Genomic DNA, 23792 nt, shown 5'->3' with positions numbered 1-23792 from the left:
AACCATCTGTGATAAGTTAATTTCCTGCCTCTTATTAATCGCTTTACATTAACACAGTTTAGGCACAATTTTGGCGCAGTTAAGGCGTAATGTTAGATTCAGGCACTTACATGTGATCGTGCTACAAGCTCCTCTCTGCTTCTCTCACAGCCCAGCATAGCTCAGGTGTGTGGCACCCAGTGACCTCCTCAGCAGGGGCTTCTCCTGGAGGGGATCCCCCAGTGCTGATCTTCTGCTGCACCCCTGTAATTCTGCACAGTATCCCCCTCAGACACATTGGTGATACTGTGAAGAATTACATGGGGGACACTTGTCTGTAGTATCTGCAACGTTCTCAGCACTCTTGCTTTTAGCTCAGGATTCTGCAGAATGTGTTGTAAATAGAAGGTGATGAACTGTAAATAGAGTCTGCAGCTCCTGTCTGCAGAGTATCTCATGTCTGTATGATCTGTTCTAGTGTCTGTAGTGTATGTAATGTCTGTATGATCTGTTCTAGTGTCTGCAGTGTCTGGCTGAGCTTTGCTGCTAGAAATGAGCTGTTCTGCAAAGGGGCTCAGTGCTTTCTTCTCAGTTAACGCCACCTTCCGGCTGGAGTGTTTTTGCGCCTAAATGAAAAGTCGCAAGTGATGAATATCATAAGGCGCAGCAAAACATCTGGATTGCTAGGATAAATGAGGGAAAGCTGGTTATTTTTGCCGCGCAGCTAGTTTGGCGTTTAGCCGCAAAAATGGCGCAAAAACGGTGCGCCTGAATGAAAATGCACAAAAACAACAGAAAAAAACGATTGATACATGTGGCCCAAAGTGTGTTCTTAGATAGTTCTGCATAGAGAAGGGTTAAAAACATGAATATTAGTTTATATTATCCATTCTCAAAATGTAGTAACATATAAAGTGAATATTTCCATTATCTGTGAGGTGCAGCAGCTCCTGTGTGCAGCAAATGCTCCCTGCAGCCTGATGGCTAAGAATCTGGATTGGGGGGGGGGGGGGTAATTTCAGAGGGCTGTACCTCTGGCTCTGTGACACATAGAACCTTACTTCTTTTTTCCTATGAAAGAAGAGAGTCTCCTCTTTTAAACTAATCTAAAATTGTGTTTCTAAGTTTTAGGAAAATGGAGATAATAACTGTTAAACTGCCGTTGGGAGTGATTTTTATATATAAAAATGGCACCTGATATTCTCACTTTAAACCTGAATATCTCTGGATCCATGGCACCTAGAAACAAAATTCAAGATTCATTTGAAAGAAGAGATTCTCTCCTTTCAGGGGGTCCTGGGCAATTGCCACCTTTGCCTACCCATAGCGCCGGCCCTGGATATTAGGTGCGGAAACTCTGAGAGAATGAGACATGGTAAGAAGGGGGGTGGGACACTCAAGGCTATAGAGTGCGGGGTGCCCTAGTACAGTGATTTTCAACCTGTGTGCCGCGGCACACTAGTGTGCCGCGACACAAGGTTGAGTGTGCCGCGGGGGAAAGTTGCCCGAACTAGGCTGCCCCGGTGTCGAGCTGCCGCCGCGCCCCCGTATTTCTGCCCCATACTTACCTCCAAGTCCCGCGTCGGCGATCCGCCCGTCTTCTGTAGCTCCTGTACCGCGCGGCCCATGTCACGTGACTGACGCGACCTGACGTCAGGTCGCGTAAGTCACGTGACCAGAGGCGCGCGGTGCAGGAGCTACAGAAGGTGAGCGGATCGCCATTAGGAGTGAAGGTACGCGGAAGAAGACATCAAGGGTAAGTATATAAGGTTATTATTTGTATAGGGAAGGAAGCTAGGGTTTTTTTTTTTTATTAGTAAAGGTAGGCTGGGGCTTTTTATTTGTTAAGGGGGGCCTCTAGGGCCTTTTAATTAGTAAGGGAGGCCTCTAGGGCCTTTTAATTAGTAAAGGGGGGCCTCTAGGGCCTTTTAATTAGTAAAGGGGGGGGCTCTAGGGCCTTTTAATTAGTAAAGGGGGGCCTCTAGGGCCTTTTAATTAGTAAAGGGGGGTCTCTAGGGCCTTTTAAATAGTAAAGGGGGGTCTCTAGGGCCTTTTAAATAGTAAAGGGGGGGCTCTAGGGCCTTTTAATTAGTAAAGGGGGGTCTCTAGGGCCTTTTAAATAGTAAAGGGGGGCCTCTAGGGCCTATTAATTAGTAAAGAGAGGCCGCTACGGGCTCTTAATTTGTAAAGGGAGGCCGCTACGGGCTCTTAATTTGTAATGGGAGACCGCTAGGGCCTTTTTATTAGTAAAGGGAGGCTGCTAGGGGCTCTTGATTAGTAAAGGGAGGCCGCCAGGGGCTTTTTATTAGTAAAGGGAGGCAGCTAGGGCCTTTTTATTAGTAAAGGGAGGCTGCTAGAGCCTTTTTATTAGTAAAGGGAGGCCGCTAGGGCCTTTTTATTAGTAAAGGGAGGCCGCCAGGGGCTTTTTATTAGTAAAGGGAGGCAGCTAGGGGCTTTTTATTAGTAAAGGGAGGCAGCTAGGGCCTTTTTATTAGTAAAGGGAGGCAGCTAGGGCCTTTTTATTAGTAAAGGGAGGCCGCCAGGGGCTTTTTATTAGTAAAGGGAGGCCGCCAGGGGCTTTTTATTAGTAAAGGGAGGCAGCCAGGGGCTTATTATTAGTAAAGGGAGGCAGCCAGGGGCTTTTTATTAGTAAAGGGAGGCAGCCAGGGGCTTTTTATTAGTAAAGGGAGGCCGCCAGGGGCTTTTTATTAGTAAAGGGAGGCAGCCAGGGGCTTTTTATTAGTAAAGGGAGGCCGCCAGGGGCTTTTTATTAGTAAAGGGAGGCAGCCAGGGGCTTTTTATTAGTAAAGGGAGGCAGCCAGGGGCTTTTTATTAGTAAAGGGAGGCAGCTAGGGCCTTTTTATTAGTAAAGGGAGGCCTTTTATGACTGTTTTAGTGTCATTTTGTGCTATTTTGGTTGGTGGTGTGCCCCAGGATTTTCTAAGTATAAAAAGTGTGCCGCGGCTCAAAAAAGGTTGAAAATCACTGCCCTAGTAGACCCTAGTATTGGAGATGAGAGGTCCCTGTCCGACCCTTCGAACCTCAACACGGAGCCGCAGCCCTAGATGGCTGCCACCCAGTCTGGAACCTGTCCCTGCCAATGGCCCTCTGACCCTAATACAGGGGAGGGGAGGAGGGGGGAGGCAGGTATCCAGAAAAGAGTCTCTTGTGATGCAACAGGTACCCAATCTATCTAGAGAGGGAGATTAGATGTGTCCTCTATTGTAAAGATAGTGGGTATTAATGGCAATAGGCAGGTAGAGAATGTATACCTGCAGGGTCACATCTGGTCGTGAGAACCCTACATGTCATGTTTCGCCTCTTCAATTGGGCTCATCAGGGGCAAAGGAGACCTGGTGGAGAAAGTCACATAGGAGAAGTTTGTAATAGCCTTCCACAGTGAAACTACAAGCCTGCATGCTAAAACATATATAGATATATATATTCTTACCAGAATAACCTGCTTCAAAAGCCTATGTAGATGTGTCGGCTAAGGACAGCAAAGTGATTTTATATAATCTGTAACAAAGTGCATCAAAATATTTAAGGGAAGATGATCAGTCAGTACAGACACTTGTTGTACTAATGATGATTGCAAACAGATGTGGTCCGCCACGAGATCAATCTTACCTTGAAATGAATCAGGGCAATGGCCGGATCGAGATGGTCCATTCCAGAAAATGGTTGGCGTGGACCGTAGTGGCCTGGACTTAGAAGCGCCAAATGCTGCGCTTAGCGTCTGGCGTGGTGCCGAAGATGTCAGTGGAACACATGAGGCACAATTGAGCACTGGTGAGTGAGAGGCCCGCCCTTTTATTGGGGGGGGGGAAGCGTCATAACCACGCCCCTAAGGGGCAGGATCTGTCTGCCTGAGTTGGGCTACAGAAAAATGGCGCCCAGAGCGGACATGCGCAGAACGGGCGCAGGGGAGACCCGCAACGAAAAACGGGCGCAGTTAGTCGCGGCATGCGCCCAATTATGCGTACCGCCGCCCCAGGATGCGTCAAGTCATGCGCATCATCACCCCGGGGAAAGAATTCTGAAATATGGGCAGGCGGTGAGGGGCACTGGTAGGTGACCCTTATAAGGCCAGAAATTGGCTGCAGAGAGGACTAAGTGTGCAGGTATCTTGTGAAAACAGGATTTTAAAAGATACGAATGAAAACGTATTTAAGGTCATAATCATATGAGAGAATAGAAATCACAAAGAGTGAGACTAACACAACCATAAATCGACAAGTATAACCCATTAGGAGATAGTACTTATATGGATAAACCTTTTTGGAGGTGGTACTGGAATGGGTACGCTCATTATTACGGACCAGGATGGATCAGATAAAACAAGCCTCCTGTCTCCCCTTTCTTGCGTCCAAATTACTAAATCAATGTCAGGTGACCTACAGACCACAATCTTCCGTAAGCCTACTGCCACGAACACTTAGGGGCGTGGTGATGACGCTCCCCCCCCCCCAATAAAAGGGCGGGCCTCTCACTCACCAGTGCTCGATTGTGCCTCATGTGTTCCACTGACATCTTCGGCACCACGCCGGACGCTAAGCGCAGCATTTGGCGCTTCTAAGTCCAGGCCACTACGGTCCACGCCAACCATTTTCTGGAATGGACCATCTCGATCCGGCCATTGCCCTGATTCATTTCAAGGTAAGATTGATCTCGCGGCGGACCACATCTGTTTGCAATCATCATTAGTACAACAAGTGTTTGCACTGACTGATCATCTTCCCTTAAATATTTTGATGCACTTTGTTACAGATTAAAATCACTTTGCTGTCCTTAGCCGACACATCTACACATAGGCTTTTGAAGCAGGTTATTCTGGTAAGAATATATATATATCTATATATGTTTTAGCATGCAGGCTTGTAGTTTCACTGTGGAAGATTATTACAAACTTCTCCTATGTGACTTTCTCCACCAGGTCTCCTTTGCCCCTGATGAGCCCAATTGAAGAGGCGAAACATGACATGTAGGGTTCTCATGACCAGATGTGACCCTGCAGGTATACATTCTCTACCTGCCTATTGCCATTAATACCCACTATCTTTACAGTAGAGGACACATCTATTCTCCCTCTCTAGATAGATTGGGTACCTGTTGCATCACAAGAGACTCTTTTCTGGATACCTCCCTCCCCCCTCCTCTCCTCCCCTGTATTAGGGTCAGAGGGCCGTTGGCAGGGACAGGTTCCAGACGGGATGGCAGCCATCTAGGGCTGCGGCTCCGTGTTGAGGTTCGAAGGGTCAGACAGGGACCTCTCATCTCCAATACTAGGGTCTACTAGAGCACCCCACACTTTATAGCCGTGAGTGTCCCCCCCCCCCTTCTTACCTTGTCTCATTCTCTCAGAGTTTCCGCACCTAATATCATCTGTGAGCATCGACACATTCTCTACAGACGGTATCCTTTCTACACAACATATGGCATCCCGAGTAGGGGATAACCATTGCAGAACCACATATACCTAGAAATTTGAGTGCCACTCTGCATCACCAGTGCATATACCCACTATATGGCATCATCTCCACGAACACTGGTAACCGATACGTTTTCTTATTTTTACATTAATATTTTTTATTATAATATGTATTAAAAGCTAAGTTTTATATTGGTCCTCCACTTCTTCTTAATTTGCAGGGCTTGTAGGGTAATGTCGGCCTCACTTTTCCATCTACAGCGTTTCCAACTTCCATTGTTTTACTTCCTCCCTCATACTTTTTGGACTTTTTTTCGACCAGGTATCATCTCTTTTTCCATATTGGGACAACATTCTCCTAATATATTTGCATTTTGTGATTAAGTAATGGACCACGGCAGGGACGTAAGTAGGAGAGGTATTGCCCCATAACAGACTTCAGAATGTGGAATCCTTCCCACCTTAAAAATTATATTCACATGTGTGAGTTACAATCATACATGGTATTTACACACCATATACATATATACAGCATAAACACATTGGAACACATTTACTAAAAACCGTACAAACTGCACTATATGCAGTTTGTCTGTATAGTGTCAGTATCAGGAGCGTCTAAACATTATCTCCTAACACATAACAAATGTCAATTAAAAATATTTGCATTCAAAAAATTAAAAAAACAGTTAGAGGAGGAGATATGGCAGCTCTTCTCAAGGATCGGGAGGCATATTGGTTATTTAATTTAGACACACGATTGGTTTAACTATAAGAATGAATTTCTGTATCATTATTAATTAGATCACAAAAATATAAAAAATAATTATTAGTTTATCATAGTTTTACAAATAAAAATTTTAAAACATATAGAAACAGAGGCATAGATCCAGCATACACAATCACAAACATTAAATATCTTCCATTATCCTGTTGTGTGATATAGTAAATGAAAAATTTAGAAATGTCATTCATTTCCTTTCTTAATGTAGAACAAGTGCTTATAACTAAACAGGACTCAATTTACCTTTTGTTTTTTAAGGGATATACAATTTGCAATGTTTTTAAACAGCTAATCATGTTTCCTGATCTCTTCTCTTGTTTCCTTTTCTTATGTTGATGTGAACGGCAACTTTTCCCCCCAGTTTACAGTGATCAAGCTCCATCCAACAACACATGGAGAAAAAGTCCAGCGAGCATGAAATACGCAAAACACCAGACATTTAACGAAACTGGCACTTGGACCCGGGGGAAGCAGCTCGCCGTTTGTATACACAGAGATGCTTTTATATACAGGCAGTCCCCGGGTTACATACAAGATAGGGTCTGGAGGTTTGTTCTTAAGTTGAATTTGTATGTAAGTCGAAACTGTATATTTTATATTTTAAGTTCTAGACATTTTTTTTTCTTTTGTCCCAGTGACAATTGGAGTTTCAAAAATTTTGCTGTAATTGGACCAAGGATTATCAATAAAGCTTCATTACAGACGCCTAACAGCTGATCATTGCAGCCGGGGACTATAGTAACATCCAGAGAGCTTCACCAGAGGTCACCGTCAGCAGAGGGGTCCGACTGTAACTATGGGTTGTCTGTAAGTCGGGTCTCCTTAAGTAGGGGACCGCCTGTATATTGAATTTCACTGATATGCAATATGTATTAGAATGGATTATTTGACATCAGCATAGGGTAACAAAATTGTAGAAATTCTGGGCTGTTTTTTAAGAATAATGAGGGAACCAGGAGAACCAGGATTTAACATGATGTGCAGGGTGGTACGGAAACAATTTAAAGTGAACTTACTTTCCTCACATTCACATTAGTCATGAGTAAGGGATGTGGATAGCCTGAAACACATGGAAGTTTTGTAACTTTGGATGTCTTATTTGATGCACCAATAAAGTTCAATTGCACCTGATACTCCTGGGCTACAAAACACTTTGTTTTTGGATTTTGTCTGTGTTGTGTGCAGAAGACGCCAGATTCAGGATTTCTGGCACCTGTTCTTCATGAATCTGGAGCTCCCTGCACTTTTTTGTGGTGTGCGACACAAATTCTGTCGGATGTGCATGTTTAATCTGGCACACGGTCCAACTAAGTACTGGAACGCCCCCTAATTTGTGCTGCATGAAGACGAGTGCAGCCGTGCCAGAAAAGTTTTGCATGGGAAACAAATGTGGTAAGGGCACTTCTTATATACCTGTGCAAGCAGTTTGCAATAAAAAGAACATGCAAAATCTTACAGAAAACTGGCGCACAACTCTTAGTAAATGTGCCCCCATCACATACAGAGAAATACAGCATATACACATCACATATGCACCCAAATATAGGGCATTTACAAATAACATATATGCACATATACAGAAAATACACACATATAAAAATACTATATACAGACCTATTGAAAATACAGGCGGTCCCCTACTTAAGAACACTCGACTTACATACGACCCATAGTTACAAACGGACCTCTGGATATTGGTAATTTATTGTACTTTAGTCCTAGGCTACAATAAACAGCTGAAACAGTTATCAAAGGTGTCTGTAATGAAGATTTAATGTTAATATTGATTCTTATGACAACCCAACATTTTTAAAATCCGATTGTCCCAGAGACCAAAAAAGTTCTGGCTGGGAATACAATGATAAAATATACAGTTCCGACTTGCATACAAACTCAACTTAAGAACAAACCTACAGACCCTATCTTGTATGTAACCCGGGGACTGCCTGTACACATACATACAGTATATGTACATATCCCGGATGCTGGGCCCCCTGACACTGCGGGCCCCATAGGAGCTGCTATGCTGCTTCCCCTGTAGTTACAGCCCTAGACCATGGTCCTATCCCACAGATGGGAACTATATGTTCTTTCTATGCAGACTTTCCTGATAGATCAAAGTAGTGGACTTTTTGTTGTTTCCAGCTCCATGCCCCAACTTTAACTCGGATTAAATACAATTCCCACTGCCTCATGTCTATATCTTACTGAGCTGTGGTGTGAGAGGTATATATGATATATGTGGGCACACAGTGTGATCAGCTGTGGTGTGAGTGGTATATATGATATATGTTAGGACACAGTGTTGTGAGTTTTGTATGTGAGGGTCAGGTATGAGGAGTACATAGATGGTTGGCAACCATCTCTGTTTTATAAACCCCACAGAGATGCGTCATGGCATGGCTGGAAGATCAGAACAAATGAAAGAGACAACATGTAGGACGTCACCTGCAAGTCACTGGATTACACTGCGGCCTCTGTGCAGGACTGGTATCTACTACTATATAGTTACTACATGATGGTAAATACTGGTATAGTATAGGTCAGTGATGGCAAACCTTTTAGAGACCGAGTGCCCAAACTGCAACAAAGACCCGCTTATTTATCGCAAAGTGCCAACACAGAAATTTAATTTGTGATTTATACTCCCTTCTCTGTTACAGTTTTCATTGATACCAGCACCCTGAGGACACCAATAAAGCAGAAAATAGTCCCAGGTACAGCTGTCACTTTTAAATACCTGTGTGCACAGCAAGTCCTGGGCTGTCTGGGACTGCAGGAAGATACCTGGAGTCATCTCTGGTGATGGCCTGAGTGTCCACAGAAAGGGCTCTGAGTGCCACCTCTGGCACCAGTGCCATAGGTTCGCCATCACTGGTATAGGTTATCATTTGGTTTTGCAGTATTATTCAGTCATTATGTAGTGATAATAATCATGATTTAATGTTATTATTTAGGCCTTGTACAGATGTATCATTAGTGATATTGTCCTTTGCAGGGTGGTGTTCGTATAATAACAATATGGCTAGAGATGACTGAATTTTTCAAAAATTCGATTCGCTGAGTTCACCACATTTTCAGACAAAATTAGATTCGACCTGAATCAAATCATGACGAATCATGTTAAAAAACAGGTATTTCCTGACTCCAGAGAGCCTGTAGGGTGTTGTAGAATGTTGTGTTATGCTCAAATATGCATAGGGAGTGTGGCTTGGTCTTCAAACAATGCTGTGTTTTAGTATGACACACACATGACAGCCGCCGCTCTTAGAATCGCTTCACTCTTCAATTCCATGCGCACTTACATAGGCCAACTTCCCCAAATAAGTGAAGCGGGAACGCAGCCTGACAAGGTAATGTCTGTGCCAGCTCGAAAGGACCGAGCTGAGGTCCAAAATCCCACTATAACATCACAGAGTGCACTCTTTTTACACTGACATCAGATGATTCCATAGATTATGACAGAACCTGTTCTGTTAAACGCGGATACATGTAGAAACCCCGCAAATGAGTGCAGAGGGTGTTGGCAGTAATTTTGCATTGACGTCACTGATTATTTTAGCCTTCTTTTCATCCAAAAACATAGTGGCAACGGCAGTAGCATGAGGCCAGAGAGAGGCAGAATCAACACATTCTGGAGGTGGCAGCAACATGGAAGGCCACAGTGTGGCACAATGACAGAATGTGGAGGTGCCGGCAGCAGCAGGAGGTCAGAAAGTGGCACAATGACAGAATGTGGAGGTGGGTGACAATTCCAGTCCCTGGTAAAGATGGTGGGAGGCAGATGGAGCAACTGGCAGCAGATGTGTGGCATCAGGCAGGTGGCAGCATCGGAATAGTGGCTGAGGCAGGTAGTTAGAATCCAGACTCATTTCTCAACTTTTGGGGGAGGCGTCATGGCTGATCTAATCTGATGCATAAAGCATTGGTGTGTTGAAATCCTGGCCGATCCACGCCTGATTCATCTTGAGAAAGGTCAGTCTCTCCACATCACAGGTGGGCAAGTGGGTTCTCCTTGGGGTAACGATGGCCCCCGCCGCTCTGATGCCCCACTACTGGCCGGGCAGGACAGCTTCTCTACTGCAAACTCCGCAAGTTGCGGCCACACGTCAAGTTTCGCTGCCCAGTAATCCAGGGGATACTCTACCTGGGGTGGTAGAGTGCTGTCCCTGTAGGCCACCACCTGCTGGTGCAGGGTCTGCTCCATGTCTTGCTGCTGCTGGTGGCTACGCTCCTCACTACGTGGGTGAAGGAAGCTGCTCATTAAGGAGTCCAGACTTAAGCTGCTGCTGATGGAGCTGCTACTGATCCTACCCCCCCATCTCCCCACAGCAGCCGTAGCAGTAGTACGTGAGCAATGACTGCCATAGATGACATAGGCAGCGGAAAACTGTCTGCAAAGTATAGTACACCAGTTGTTCCTCCCTCTCGGCAGCTGGAAAAAATGCACCCATTTGGGACCGGTAGCGAGGGTCCAAGAGCCAAAAATTATCCATATGCCGGATGTTGACTATTCGGCTGTCACAAGTTAGGCAAAGCAGCATGCTGCGGGCCATCTGCGCAAGTGACTCCCGGCCTCCATCTCCACTGTATACTGCCACGGTGCTTCTGGGTCATCTGCCTCGTCTTCTACCTCCTCCAGATGCGCCTGCTCCTCCTCTCCTGTCACCTGAGTAGAAAAACCACTAATTTCACCAGACTCTGCTTGTGCTCCAATGTGCTCCTCCTCCTACAGTTCAGCCCCCTCTGGACTCATGTGGCCATGAGATGTAGTTGCCACTTCTCCAGTGCCCTGTCCAGACAGATTTTGCAGGATCTGTTCCAGGACATGAAGCAGTGAAATGACGTTATTCATCCCATAGTCCTGGCGACTGACAAATAACGTGGCCTCTTCAAAGGGCCTGAGCAAACGGCATGAGCTGCCAGTGGCTGACATCAAATTTACACAGGGGAGTACTACAGTCTGCTTGCATCATCAAAAAATCATTAATGGATTTTCTCTGTTCATACAGGTGGTCTAACATATGGAGGCATGAATTCCAATGGGTGGAAACTTTGCATATCAGCCTATGTTGGGGGAGGCCGTTCTGCCGCTGCAACTCGAGGAGGGTGTGCTTGGCTTTGTAAGAATGGATGAAGTGCATGCACAGTTTCCTGGCCATTTTTAGAATGTCTTGTAGATGGGTGGAAAACTTCAGACTTTTGACAACCAGATTGAACACGTGCGCCATGCAGGGCGCATGGACCATCTCTCCTCGGTGCATCGGGGACACCGTGTTCCTCCCATTGTCTGTCACCATGGTAATGATTTGCAGTTATTGTGGAGAAAGCCACCAATTGATTTCTTCTTGCATGATCCGGAGCAGTTCCTCCCCTGTGTAACTTTGTTCACCAATGCAAATAAGGTGTAGAACTGCATGACAGCACTATGTTCTGCACATGTGGTATGATGGAGCAGCACTTAAACTTGTGGAGGCTGAGGTGCTGGTGGAGAAGGAGGAGGTGGACACTGACGCAAAAGCAGCAGTTTGACAACGTGGAGGAGAAAGCGGCGTCTACTGTTCAAGTTGTTGATGTGGCTGGGTGGGAAGCACATTCACCCAGTGCGCTGTGAGGGACATGTACTGGCCCTGACCATAGTTACAGCTCCACACTTCCCCGATGCCGTGCACCTTGGAAGAAACCAATAAGCTCAAGGACTTGCCCAGCTTCTGTTGTGAAGGGCTGGTACTGCCTTTTTGGAAAAGAAATTTCGTCTTGGAACTCTCCACCTTGGTTCGGCACAAGCCATTAATTCTCTGAAGTATCAACAACTTGGACAGGAGCACGGTCAGCTTCTTTGGCCCCCGTCCTCACACAGCTGCCACCCTGCTGACTCACGGCCACAGTAGCGACTTGCTGTCTGCTTCGCTGCCTGACACGCAAGCTTACACCCTCTTCTCCCGACGATGACGATGAAGCCCTTGCTTCAGCCAGCTCCCAGGTGCGATCGGCTACATCATCATCGATTTGCGTTTCCCTGCACAGCCTGACTACTTGCAAGTGCAACATAACCTCCCATTCCACATCTCTACTTTCCCGCCTGCTGCATGAAGCAGCGGATATCTGCCCCACATCTTCACTGCCAAGCAGCTGCTGACTGTCCTCAAAGAGTTCGTCCTCGCTGTAGAGTGGTGTTGAGCCCAGACCACCTAGTAGATCTATGGCTGAGGGAAATGAACAGGACAGAGGCTGGTTGAGGACAGGTGAGGGCTGTTGACCTACTCCTGGGCCATGCCAACTAAGGGTTGTATCTGACAAACCCACTGACTCTTGGCTGGGTTTGGCAGATGTCATTAGGGAGGAGTTGGATGACCTAGTCAACCAATCGAGAGCCTTTGGGTTGTCCATCAACACACTGCCGCTAAATGACACCGGAAGTTCTGGGATCACAGAGTTACCCCTGCTGCGGCATCCTCTTACTGTGCTGCGACCTGTGCCTGCTCCACCTGCCACCTCTCTGTCTGACATATTGGTTAATCAACTATGTTGATTTGACACTGATTTCTTGATATCAACTTTAGCAACAAAAAATAATTGAAATTTGAGGAATACAGAACCCCAAAAACTGACACCTTGGACTTTGAGCAAAAATCACTCCATCAGCTACTGAGTACAAGCAGCTAGACGCTACAGGCAGCACATGCAGTGTGAAATGACGGGATTGCAAATGGCCGTCTGTTTTTATAGGGCTATGACATCACATAAGAATACCGGTCGCTGATTGACTTACATGTCTGCACATGTGATCGAGGGTGTTCCTTTCTTCTTCCCAGAGTTCTCTGTGACATGTAACACTTTGTGCTCGCGGCCATTTTGCTAATAAAGGGGGAAAAAAAAATATTGTTCCCACGAATCACGGTAGACTTCGGATTTGTGCCAAACCGAAGTTTTTCTGAAATTCGAAACTCCACTTCATTAGAATCGATTCACCAATCTCTAAATATGGCGGTAAAGATCATCAATAAAAGGAGTTTATATTTGGTAAATTATTGGTGATACAGGTCTTGCGTTCATTATCAGGATGTTTATATTTTCTATATGTTGTGGTAATGCTGTGTGTTGCAGTATGGAGGTATTATTTGGAAATTGTAGCGCTATTGTGTGGAAAATTGTCTTATCGTAGTTTTGATTGTTAACAGTATTGTGGTATTATTATTTGGTAAATAGTATGGCGGGAGCATTTTATGGTTCATCATGGACCAAAACAGGAATAAGTTTAGTAACCAAAAGGTAGGAATTAATGAACCAATCTAAAACTAAAGATACCATTGTTTCTAATATCTCTTGAGCTTGTGTGGTATCTTTCTGCATATATTGTTGTGGGTGGGAGCCCCACATCGGCTGCCGAGCTGGGAGAGGGGCCATCCTAAATTATGTGCTTCATACCACTGCGACCCTTGATCTGGCCCTGGGTATAAATAATAAATAAATAATTTCTTTACTTATATAGCGTCCCCAATTTCTGCAGCGCTGCACAGAGCTTGCCAATTCAGTCACTACAGCGGTATCAGGCATAGCAGCTGCTATGGGACCTACGGTGTCAGGGGGCCCTGACATCCAACCAGCCATTTCCCCCATAGGGTCTGCAGACATTGATCTGCATGAAGTCAGATCTGCAGCCTATGACACCATTAGGATCAGAAGACTACCTTGTGTGTGCTGTGTATATACTGCCTTCATACAACTCTGTGATTGGGAAAAAAATCAAAGTTTTGGCTTTTGGAGTGCATTCAGCTATACATTTAAATGCAAAAATATAATAAAAGCCCGTACGTCAAGGGGTTATGGTAAACAGATTATTTGTAATAAAAATCACCTTACCATTTATACTCGATATATATTCGAGTAAAAAAAAAAACAGTACTCACTTTTCTGACGCCCCCACAGGTAATCTGCAGGTCACACTATGATGTCAGCAAGTGGCTATATACAGGGGGCAGGTTCTGTCTTAATACTGGGGATGGGCTTGTTGGCTATTTACAGGGGGCAAGTGCTGGCTAGCTATAAATTGGGGGCGGGCTGGCAGGCCATATACAGGGGGCGGCTGTGGCCATTATACAGGGGGGCGCTGGCTATATAGTGGGGGGTGGCTGGCTATAGACTGTGGGCGGGGGGCTGGCTATAAACTTGGGGGATTTGGGCTAACTATATACTGGGGAGGCAGGGGGTGGCTAGCTATATAGTGGGGGAAGGGGGCTGAATAGCTATATACTGGGTGGTGGCTGTGACCAATGCATTTCCCACCCTAGGTTTATACTCAAGTTAACAGGTATTACCAGTTTTTGTGCTAAAATTAGGTAGTTCGGCTTTAATTCAGGTCGGCTTATACTTGAGTATATACGGTATATAGAGAAATTTGGGAGTAAGTATAAATGAAGGAGAATAAAATATGTTTGAAAAGCAGTTTTTATCCAAATCATTACCTTGAACTACTACTGCTCTCACTTGCGTCAGGAAAGTCATCCAGACCCAGCCAGGCATTGTAGTAACGTACGATGTGTGGATGTTCAAGGTGGGCTAAAGCTGTTACTTCTTTTTGAACTTTCCTAAATAAAAAAAAAAGTGCATCATTTTCATGATGTGAAGTGCCAAGTCGGATTTAATACACATAACCGGTCAACCATATGTATCCAACTAGCACTGATACAGCTTTAACTAGTACTTAACATCCATAGTGAGCTTCCTTTATGAATACCAATAATACAGGAGCATTAGGCAGCATGGTACATTCCTAAATATCTTAAGCAACTCTATACTCCATACTGCACTGACACAGGAGTATGCTCTGGGCATTTGGTGCACTATGTTTTTATATATATTTTTTTGTTCCCCTGATCACAATTTAACACAGTGATTGTTCTACTTTTGATGATAATAAAAGTTATGTTTTAATCAACTTTCTGTCCGGATAGGGGTAAAATTTTCTGCCAATGGCAGTATTAATAATAGGACTTGGTACAATGTCAGAAGCCAGATTAAAGTGCTTATACACCTTGTACCCTGATGATCTAACCACATTGTCACCCCACAAAACTAGATGGGTCATAATAGGGGTCATTTACTAAGGGCCCGAATTGCTATTTTTCGTCGTGTTACCCGAATATTACTGATTTGCGCCGTCTTTCCCTGAATTGCCCCGGGTCTTTGGCGCACACGATCGGATTGTGGTGCATCGGCATGCATGCAACGGAAATCGGGGGGAGTGGCCGTCTGAAAAACCCGACAGATTCTGAAAAAACGCGGAATTAAAAAAAAAATTGTGTTGCTTGACAAGCGCTTACCTGCACCCAGGATAGGATCGTGAACTCCGGCGAACTCCAGCGGACTTCAGCGCAGCAGCGACACATCGGGCGCACTACTTTAGTGAATCCCGTCCGGACCCGAAGTAAATGTGCCCCAATGTGTCTGCTAGAGAGGCCCCGTCCACCCCCTGGGATTTTGCATTGAGCACCATAGAGAGTGATAGGAGCTAAAACAGCAATAAAACTGTGTAAAATTGTAAAATAAGGGGTTAAAATGATCTTTATTGTGTTAACATCACTAGGGAATTGAAATGTGAGAATTTTATTTTGTGGGAAAACCCCTTTAATTTAAGGTTGTGTGAATAGTAATATACTATAAGTCATTATATAGCCCCTCAACTCTGTACTGCAGATAGAGTTATGATGGGGTATCTGAAAAAAGGACATGTTTCTATCATATATACCAGTGATCATCCTCCTGTGCTGTTTCATTAAAAAACAGGGTTAAAGGAAACCTACCACTTTAAAATGACCCCTCTGACCCACAAATACCTTAAGCTAGCTCAGGATGAGCTGATGCCGGACCATATTTTCAATTAAACCAGAAACCGCTGTATTTGTAGAAACATTATTTTCTTGTGGTAGTAAAATCTCTCTTCGGCGCTTCTATAAGCGTCATACAGCGCGCACCCCGGACCCTGCTCCGCGATCACGCTGTCGTCAGCGCCGCTCCCGTCACTAATTTTGCTGTGCCCGAGAGCCGGTGACGTCACCGAGCTCTCGGGCACACTAGCGCATGCGCACCACCTCCTCCTGGCGCGTCGCGGCCGGATCCCATTGCGCATGGGCGAAGTCCCGAAGCCTCGTAGTATCGCGAGGCTTCGGAGAGAAGACCGAGAAGACCACCTCCACTATGCTCGCCGCTATACTTCGCCCATGCGCAATGGGATCCGGCCGCGACGCGCCAGGAGGAGGTGGTGCGCATGCGCTAGTGTGCCCGAGAGCTCGGTGACGTCACCGGCTCTCGGGCACAGCAAAATTAGTGACGGGAGCGGCGCTGACGACAGCGTGATCGCGGAGCAGGGTCCGGGGTGCGCGCTGTATGACGCTTATAGAAGCGCCGAAGAGAGATTTTACTACCACAAGAAAATAATGTTTCTACAAATACAGCGGTTTCTGGTTTAATTGAAAATATGGTCCGGCATCAGCTCATCCTGAGCTAGCTTAAGGTATTTGTGGGTCAGAGGGGTCATTTTAAAGTGGTAGGTTTCCTTTAAGTATCGTACATAAATCAAGAAAAAGAAACAAATTTGGTGCCAGCTCACCACTCTCCCATCACAGAAACGTCCGGTTCACAGACTTAACCTGAGGCTCACACAATACATGCAGTATAAAGTAGAGGTAACTTCAGCACTCAGGGACAAATCCTTTAATATTCTTCTGTTTATTGATTAAAAGCCATCATCCATCAAAATGTGACATACACAAAAATGTAAAGCATTATACAAAAATGTAAAGCAAGCTTCGGCTATATAAAGCCTATATAAATCTACATCAAGACAACATAAGGCTTTAGAAAACCAAATTGCATTTATCTACATCTATTCTTAATCTATATCAAGACTAAGTTTTAAGATGGTCAATCTGCTTTATCTTTTTGTATTGTATGTCACGTTTGGCTACCTTTTAATCAATAAGCAGAAGAATATATAATAATGCATCCTTGAATGCTGGAGTTATCCTCTTCTTTATACTGCAAAATACGGTATAGATGTTTATTCATCATTTAGCTGTACAGGGTGGGTCATTTACATGGATAGACCTAAATAAAATGGGAATGGTTCGTGATATCAACTTTCTGCTTGTGGTACATTAGTATATGGGAGTGGGGAAACTTTTCAAAATGGGTGTTGACCATGGTGGCTATTTTGAAGTCGGCCATTTTGGATCCAACTTTTTTTTCCAAAGGGAAGAGGGTCATGTAACACAACTTAATGAGAATTTTGAAAGAAAATCAATGGTGTGCATGGTTTTCACGTAACTTTATTATTTACAAGTTTATGTGTTAATGTAAGTGCTGCCCTTTGTGTTGGATTGTCAATACAACTCTCTTCTGCCAGTCTTGACACACTGATAGCAACTCTGCATAAGAAATGCTAGCACAGGCTTTCAGTATCAGTTGTTTTGTTTTAGAGGCTGCACATATATGCATATTTTCACAGCATAGACAATTGCGTTCAGATGACCCCAAAGATAAAAGTCTAAGTGGGCCAGATCAGGAGACCTTAGTGGCCATTCAACTGGCCCATGACAACCAATCCACTCTCCAGGGAACTGTTCATGGAGGAATTCTCTGACCATTGGGGTTATCTGAAGGCAATTGTCTATGCTGTGAAGATACAAGATGTACAGTATTTGAAACAATAGATACTGGAAGCCTGTGCTAGCATTTCTTCTGCAGAGTTGCTATCAGTGTGTCAAGAGTGGCAGAGAGTTGCATTGACAATCCAACACAATGGTCAGCACTTTCAACACAATGTATAATTGTAAATAACTCCTGAAAAAATTAAAGCTATGTTAAAGGGAACCTGTCACCAGGGACCTTAGTTTCACTAAAGAAAGGTTGCAGAAGTCCATTACAGCTGCATTCCAGTTATGCCTTTCCTAAGGATGTGCATTGGATTATAATTGTGTGTTACAACTTATCTTGCACCCTGACAGAATCCTCTGCTTAGTCCCAGGGGTTGTCTTTCGTTTGGCTGCATTTCAAAAAAACAACATGTGACTTGTCTGTGCCGCTCACTCCTCAGCTCTTGGCCCCCACCTATGTGCTCCTGTCTTTCTGGAGGGGTATCCTTCATATGGTAATAGAATGACGCTTCTTGGGAAATGGAGGATGTGCCTTTTCTGCCATCTGCGTTTTCAGGACCTTTGGAGGATCTTCAAAGCTCCTGAAATGGCTCTTGTGTACATTTAGTTATTTTGTTTTGAGAGCAGGAACAGATGTATGAAGATTTAATGGGTGTAAGTTCCTCTGAGTATAATATTTGGTGGGTGGTTTGGGTGGCCATGGACCCCCTAGAAGGCTTTGTCCCTGGGCTACAACTCAAAACTCCTATATTATAATCCACTACTGGGTGTACATTTTGCACCGAAGACTTCAGTGGCTCTTGTAATGCAAACCCCCCATACACGTCAGTCTCATTTACATATTTATAATAATTATTTTTTAAAGAGGGTTGATGACACGCTATACCGTAATTTTAGTTTGGGCTGTAGATTCACTAGAAAGATTCCCTTCAAAGCTCATCTACCATCAGTTTTACAGATGATGTTCCTCAGGACTACTTTTATTATAACTCTCTATAACTTCTTTAATTATACGTCGCAATTGTAAAATAAAAATTATTCTAATTAGGTTGGGGCTCCAGCTATGTCACTGGAGCGCCGAGAAGAGGAAACACTACATACATGCGCGACAGGAGTAGGTGGTAAGACTACTTGTCGTTGCCGAGGGGATAGAGGGGTAAACATTCTTTGGCCAGGGCTAGCAAATATGGGCTATTTAAATACCCCTTTAAAGCAATTACTAAAATAGGTGATCTTGTTTTCTTATGTAAAAATAAAATTTCAATATGACATTTTCTAATATATCTGGATACTTACTCATTTCTCATTTTCACTTTTTTCACAGCATAGAACTTTTCATCAAGTATTTTCCTGGCCTTTATCACTTCACCAAATGCTCCTTTATCTAGCATGGTGATGCGATCAAACTCTGCCAGTGGACTTAGACTAGTAAAACAAAAACAAGCAATGAGTCTAATAACAAACAGCTCTGATTACTCTCTCTGATACTAAGAGGCGTGACCATGGTCAGATTTTGGTCCACTGGAAGGAAGCATAGAAGCTTTCTACAGAATAACAGCAAGCAGAGATCATTAAAACATCATATAAACAATCACATTTATTAGCTAAAATGGGACAACCCCTTTAAATACTGAATGTGTCACTTTCATTGGAATAATGAGGGGGTTTAGCAGCAGGACTTGCTGAGGCTCTTTAATGTGGAGAGAGGGATATTACCATCTTAGGCTACATTCACACCATGTATGCCCGCCGTACCGTTTACAACACATATTTTAAATTTTCCTATGGACTTATGGGGCATACAGAATGGAAATATTGTTTTTACGTCTCGCTCATGGTACAGTACAGTACAATACGGCAATGTAAATGGATGATCGTATTGCCCATTGAAATGAATGTGTCGATTTTCATACATGCATGTGAAAGAGGCCTTATCCCCTTACCAACATGTAATGTAATACCACATTTCGGCTGTGTATGAATAGGGTTCATGGGCTGAGCCCTCTCCATACAGTGTGGGCGTTTGCTGCATATTGCAGCAAATACCCACCATTAACACTCACAATCAGTGCTGGCACCAATTGCAGGTGTTAACCCTGTAAATGCCTCTGGCAAAGCTGGAGGCTTTTAGATCCTGGCAGCGCATGGACACTGTCATCTTGGATTCAATCGCTGTGAGGTCATAGGGGGCGGCGATCAGTTGCCATGACAGCTTCGGGTCTTACAAAGACCCAAGGCAGTCTATTTATTACAATGTGCACATTGTAATGAAGGATGAGGAAAATCCCCAGTAGTATGGCAGTATATGGGAGGATCAATCGGACAACCTGGAGTTAAAGTACCCTAGGGGGTCTGAAAAATAGTAAAAAAAAATTATATTAAAAAAACCTAAAAATTTTAATCACCCCCTTCAGCTAGAACTGGTATAAATAAATAGTAAAAATCATAAACGGTTCTTCCTGGCCTTTAACCCGGTAACGGAAAATAGCATCCAAAGTCGATAGTACCACTTTTTTGACATTTTAAAAATATAAAAAAATTCAATAAAAATTGATCAAAAGGCTGTACAGTCCTAAAATGTGTAGCATTGAAAACGTCATCAAAAATCTCAGAAAAATTACAAAACACACAGCTCTGTGTCAGGCAAAATGAAGATTTTTTTTTGTACAGGAGGTTTTAATTTTTGTAAATGTATGAAAACATTATAAAGCCTTTATAAATTTGGTATCCCCATGATCGCACGATCCCAAAGAATGAAACAGTCATCCAATTTGGGGCACACAGTGAAAGACGTAAAATCCAAGCCCACAAGAAAATGGTGCAAATCACCATTTTCACTTCATTTAGAATTTTTTGCCCGTCACTATGGAGTGCAATTTGTTATGCAGAAAACAAGCCTTCATGCAGCTCTTTAAATGGAAAAATATAAAACTTATAGATTTTCGAAGGTGGGGAGTAAAAAATGGAAATGCAAAAACGAAAAAGGGCTTCCGCATTAAGGGGTTAAGGATCCTGTTTTTTTTTCTGAGAAACACTGTAATATATACTGCTTATGTTAGAGCAGAAATGTTGTCAGAGTCACATTATGGTTTTGAGTGTAAAGTGAATAATATTAATGTAATAAGGCCCTGCCTCTGCCCATCTGATAACAGGCTGTTCTGATAATACATAAATATCCTTATTCTACTACAATTATTTTATTTTAAACAATCATACCTTTTTTCACTGTTTATTGAACTCAAAGATTGAAGAGATGCTCCCTAAGACCAAACAGATAAGTTAATGAGACTTTAAGAACATACAGCATTTTTGTTATTTCAGATGAGTTTACCCTTCACTAGCATTAACTACCAAAAGAAAAAAAATCACAATTATGCTGTCACTTCTTAAAAAGATAATTTTACTAGTTTTACTATGTACATATGTAGCTGTGGCTGCAAGTCTCATATGATTATTATTGTTTATTTCTGGTTCCTAATGTTTATTTCTTAGCATCCCAGTCTCAGAAATGATCTTATGCAGTTTGTTTTTAGAAGCCCTAAGAAGATGCAGTACAGACTTTAAAGTGTGCAATAATATCACAGAAAATATGAAATACATCTACAAACTGATCACACAGTTTATAGTTTTACTGGTCCATCCGCAATCAAAGGGGATCGATTGTGCTTTATTTTCCAATTGATTTTATATATTTTTTTAAATTATTTTAAATGCTTCTCCATACCCCTGAATCTGTACTTGGTTCATGCAGTCCATTATTCAGGTTTCCCCTGGAACGGCAGAGAATATGCAAAATGTTATTATTATTAAATTAAGTTAATTTAAAAAAAAATAGAGACAAACATACCTCAGTAAATCAGATCTTTTATAATGCACATATTCTTAAATGTCCAAAACATTCTTTAGACATGATGGGGGAAATTTACTACACCAGTTTTCTGGTGTAGAAGCAATGAAATAATAACAAATTCTTGCGCAGTGCAAGAATTTGCAATTACAATAGAAATTATGCCACCTCCACGCCACTCCATGTGCTAACATTTGCGATTATTTAAGGAATTCTATACCAGTGTTCTTAAAAAAAATGTGTCTGCAGTGTCCTCCAAAAAAGTGCTCCCTCCTCCCCCCCCCCGAGAGGTCCTCTTCTGTCCATTGATGTTCTGGCTCCGGCTCCCTCTCTCTGTGCGGTGCTGTCACTCAAATCGTGACGTCAGCGTCTCTCTGACATACTAGTGTGTGTGTTCATTTTCTTTATAGATATTAAAAGCTATTTGAGCTTCATTTATACATAGCTGAATACTGCCTTATTTTTTACTATGAATAACATAGGCTCCTTTTTTATCACTTTGTTTCATTACCTCACGTAGTTATATGTAAACAAACATATATGAAATCAGTGTTATCAAAATAAGTTATGTATTTTCAGATATAGGATGTGCCTCATACTTCTATATGCTACATATAGCATATATATACATGTATTCCGGCGTATAAGACGACTTTTGAAAAATCTTCTGTCTTCTCTGGGGTCGTCTTATACGCCGGTAATCCCGCCCGCCCGCCGTGTATTCACGGCGGCGGTCGGGTCGCGCTGCATGGAGAGGGCTCACGGGCTGAGCCCTCTCCATAGCCGGTAAGTCTTTGCTGCAATATGCAGCAAAGGCTTACCGGTAACACCCGCGATCGGTGCTAGCACCGATCGCAGGTGTTTTCACAGCGATGGCTGCCGGCAAAGCTGCCGGCAGCCTCAAAAAGATAGCGGCGCATGGGCGATCCGTCTCCATGGTAGCCTCGGGTCTTCCGAAGACCCGAGGCTATTTCGTTTTAACCCCTTCATTACAATGTGCTGATGAATGAGGAGGAAAATCCCCATATACTGCCATACTGTAGTATGGCAGTATATGATAGGATCGATCAGACAACCTAGGGTTAAAGTACCCTAGGGAGTCTGAAAAATAGTATAAATAAAAATAAAAAAAAGTTTTAAAAAAAAATTATAATAAAAAAACCTAAAATTTCAAATCACCCCCCTTTCCCTAGAACGGACATAAATATAAATAAACAGTATCATATACACATCAGGTATCAACGCATCTGAAAATGCCCAATCTATCAAAATATGATAACGGTTTTTCAATGCGTTTAACCCCGTAACGGAAAATAGCACCCAAAGTTGAAAATGGCACTTTTTTTGCCATTTTGAAAAATATAAAAAAAAATCTATAAAAAGTGATCAAAAGGTCGTACAGTCCTAAAAATGATATCATTGAAAATATTATCAAATTTCGCAAAAAATGACACCACCCACAGCTCCGTACACCAAAGTATAAAAAAGTTATTAGCGCCAGAAGTTGGCAAAATCAAAAAAATAATTTTTGTACAGGAGGTTTTCATTTTTGTAAATGTATGAAAACATTATAAAACCTATACAAATTTGGTATCCCCTTACTCGTACCGACCCAAAGAATAAAGTAGACATGTCATTTGGGGCGCTCAGTGAGCATGACATGGAAAATTTAATAAAATAAAAATTTAAGGTACAGTATGGTAACATTTACAGTAAAATGGACGATGGTAATGTTGTTGTTGTATGCCTTATGTTTATGAGCGACAGTTTTCCTGCTATATACCTGCATATCATAAGAATTTAAATTAAAAAAAGGACCATGTTAAATTCAAATCTGTTTTTTTTTTAATTTTTACCGGTGTTTTGTATGCGTTGGAAAAGGGGTAGTCTTATACGGCGAATATATCTTAAACTCTATATTTTAAACAGGAAAGTAGGGGGGTCGTCAAATACACCAGGTCGTCTTATACGCCGGAATATACGGTACATTTTTAAACAAATAAGAATTCACCTTTGAAGATTTGAAGGGGTCTGAACTGAAGAGGAAATTGATGGCTGAAATCAGAAATATAACATTTTTTTATTGTACCTTAAAAA

General features: G+C 43.0%; 1 protein-coding gene across 2 annotated transcripts in view; it reads right to left on the bottom strand.

The window, feature by feature from the left end:
- Window positions 1–23792, bottom strand: part of EIF2AK2 (eukaryotic translation initiation factor 2 alpha kinase 2) — a 79563-nt gene that overhangs the window by 9183 nt on the left and 46588 nt on the right. For both annotated transcript variants that reach the window (XM_072140809.1, XM_072140808.1), the window contains 5 exons: window positions 23707–23750; window positions 21573–21618; window positions 21065–21108; window positions 19145–19273; window positions 14660–14782 (listed from right to left, as the gene is read on the bottom strand). In XM_072140809.1, the coding sequence (XP_071996910.1) occupies window positions 14660–14782; window positions 19145–19273; window positions 21065–21108; window positions 21573–21618; window positions 23707–23750 (386 nt within the window). The remainder of the gene's footprint in view (window positions 1–14659; window positions 14783–19144; window positions 19274–21064; window positions 21109–21572; window positions 21619–23706; window positions 23751–23792) is intronic.

The sequence above is a fragment of the Engystomops pustulosus genome, chromosome 3 (assembly GCF_040894005.1).
Source record: "Engystomops pustulosus chromosome 3, aEngPut4.maternal, whole genome shotgun sequence".
Lineage (NCBI taxonomy): Eukaryota > Metazoa > Chordata > Amphibia > Anura > Leptodactylidae > Engystomops > Engystomops pustulosus.
The sequence above is the reverse complement of the archived record's forward strand: the minus strand, read 5'-3'. Positions and strand labels throughout refer to the sequence as shown.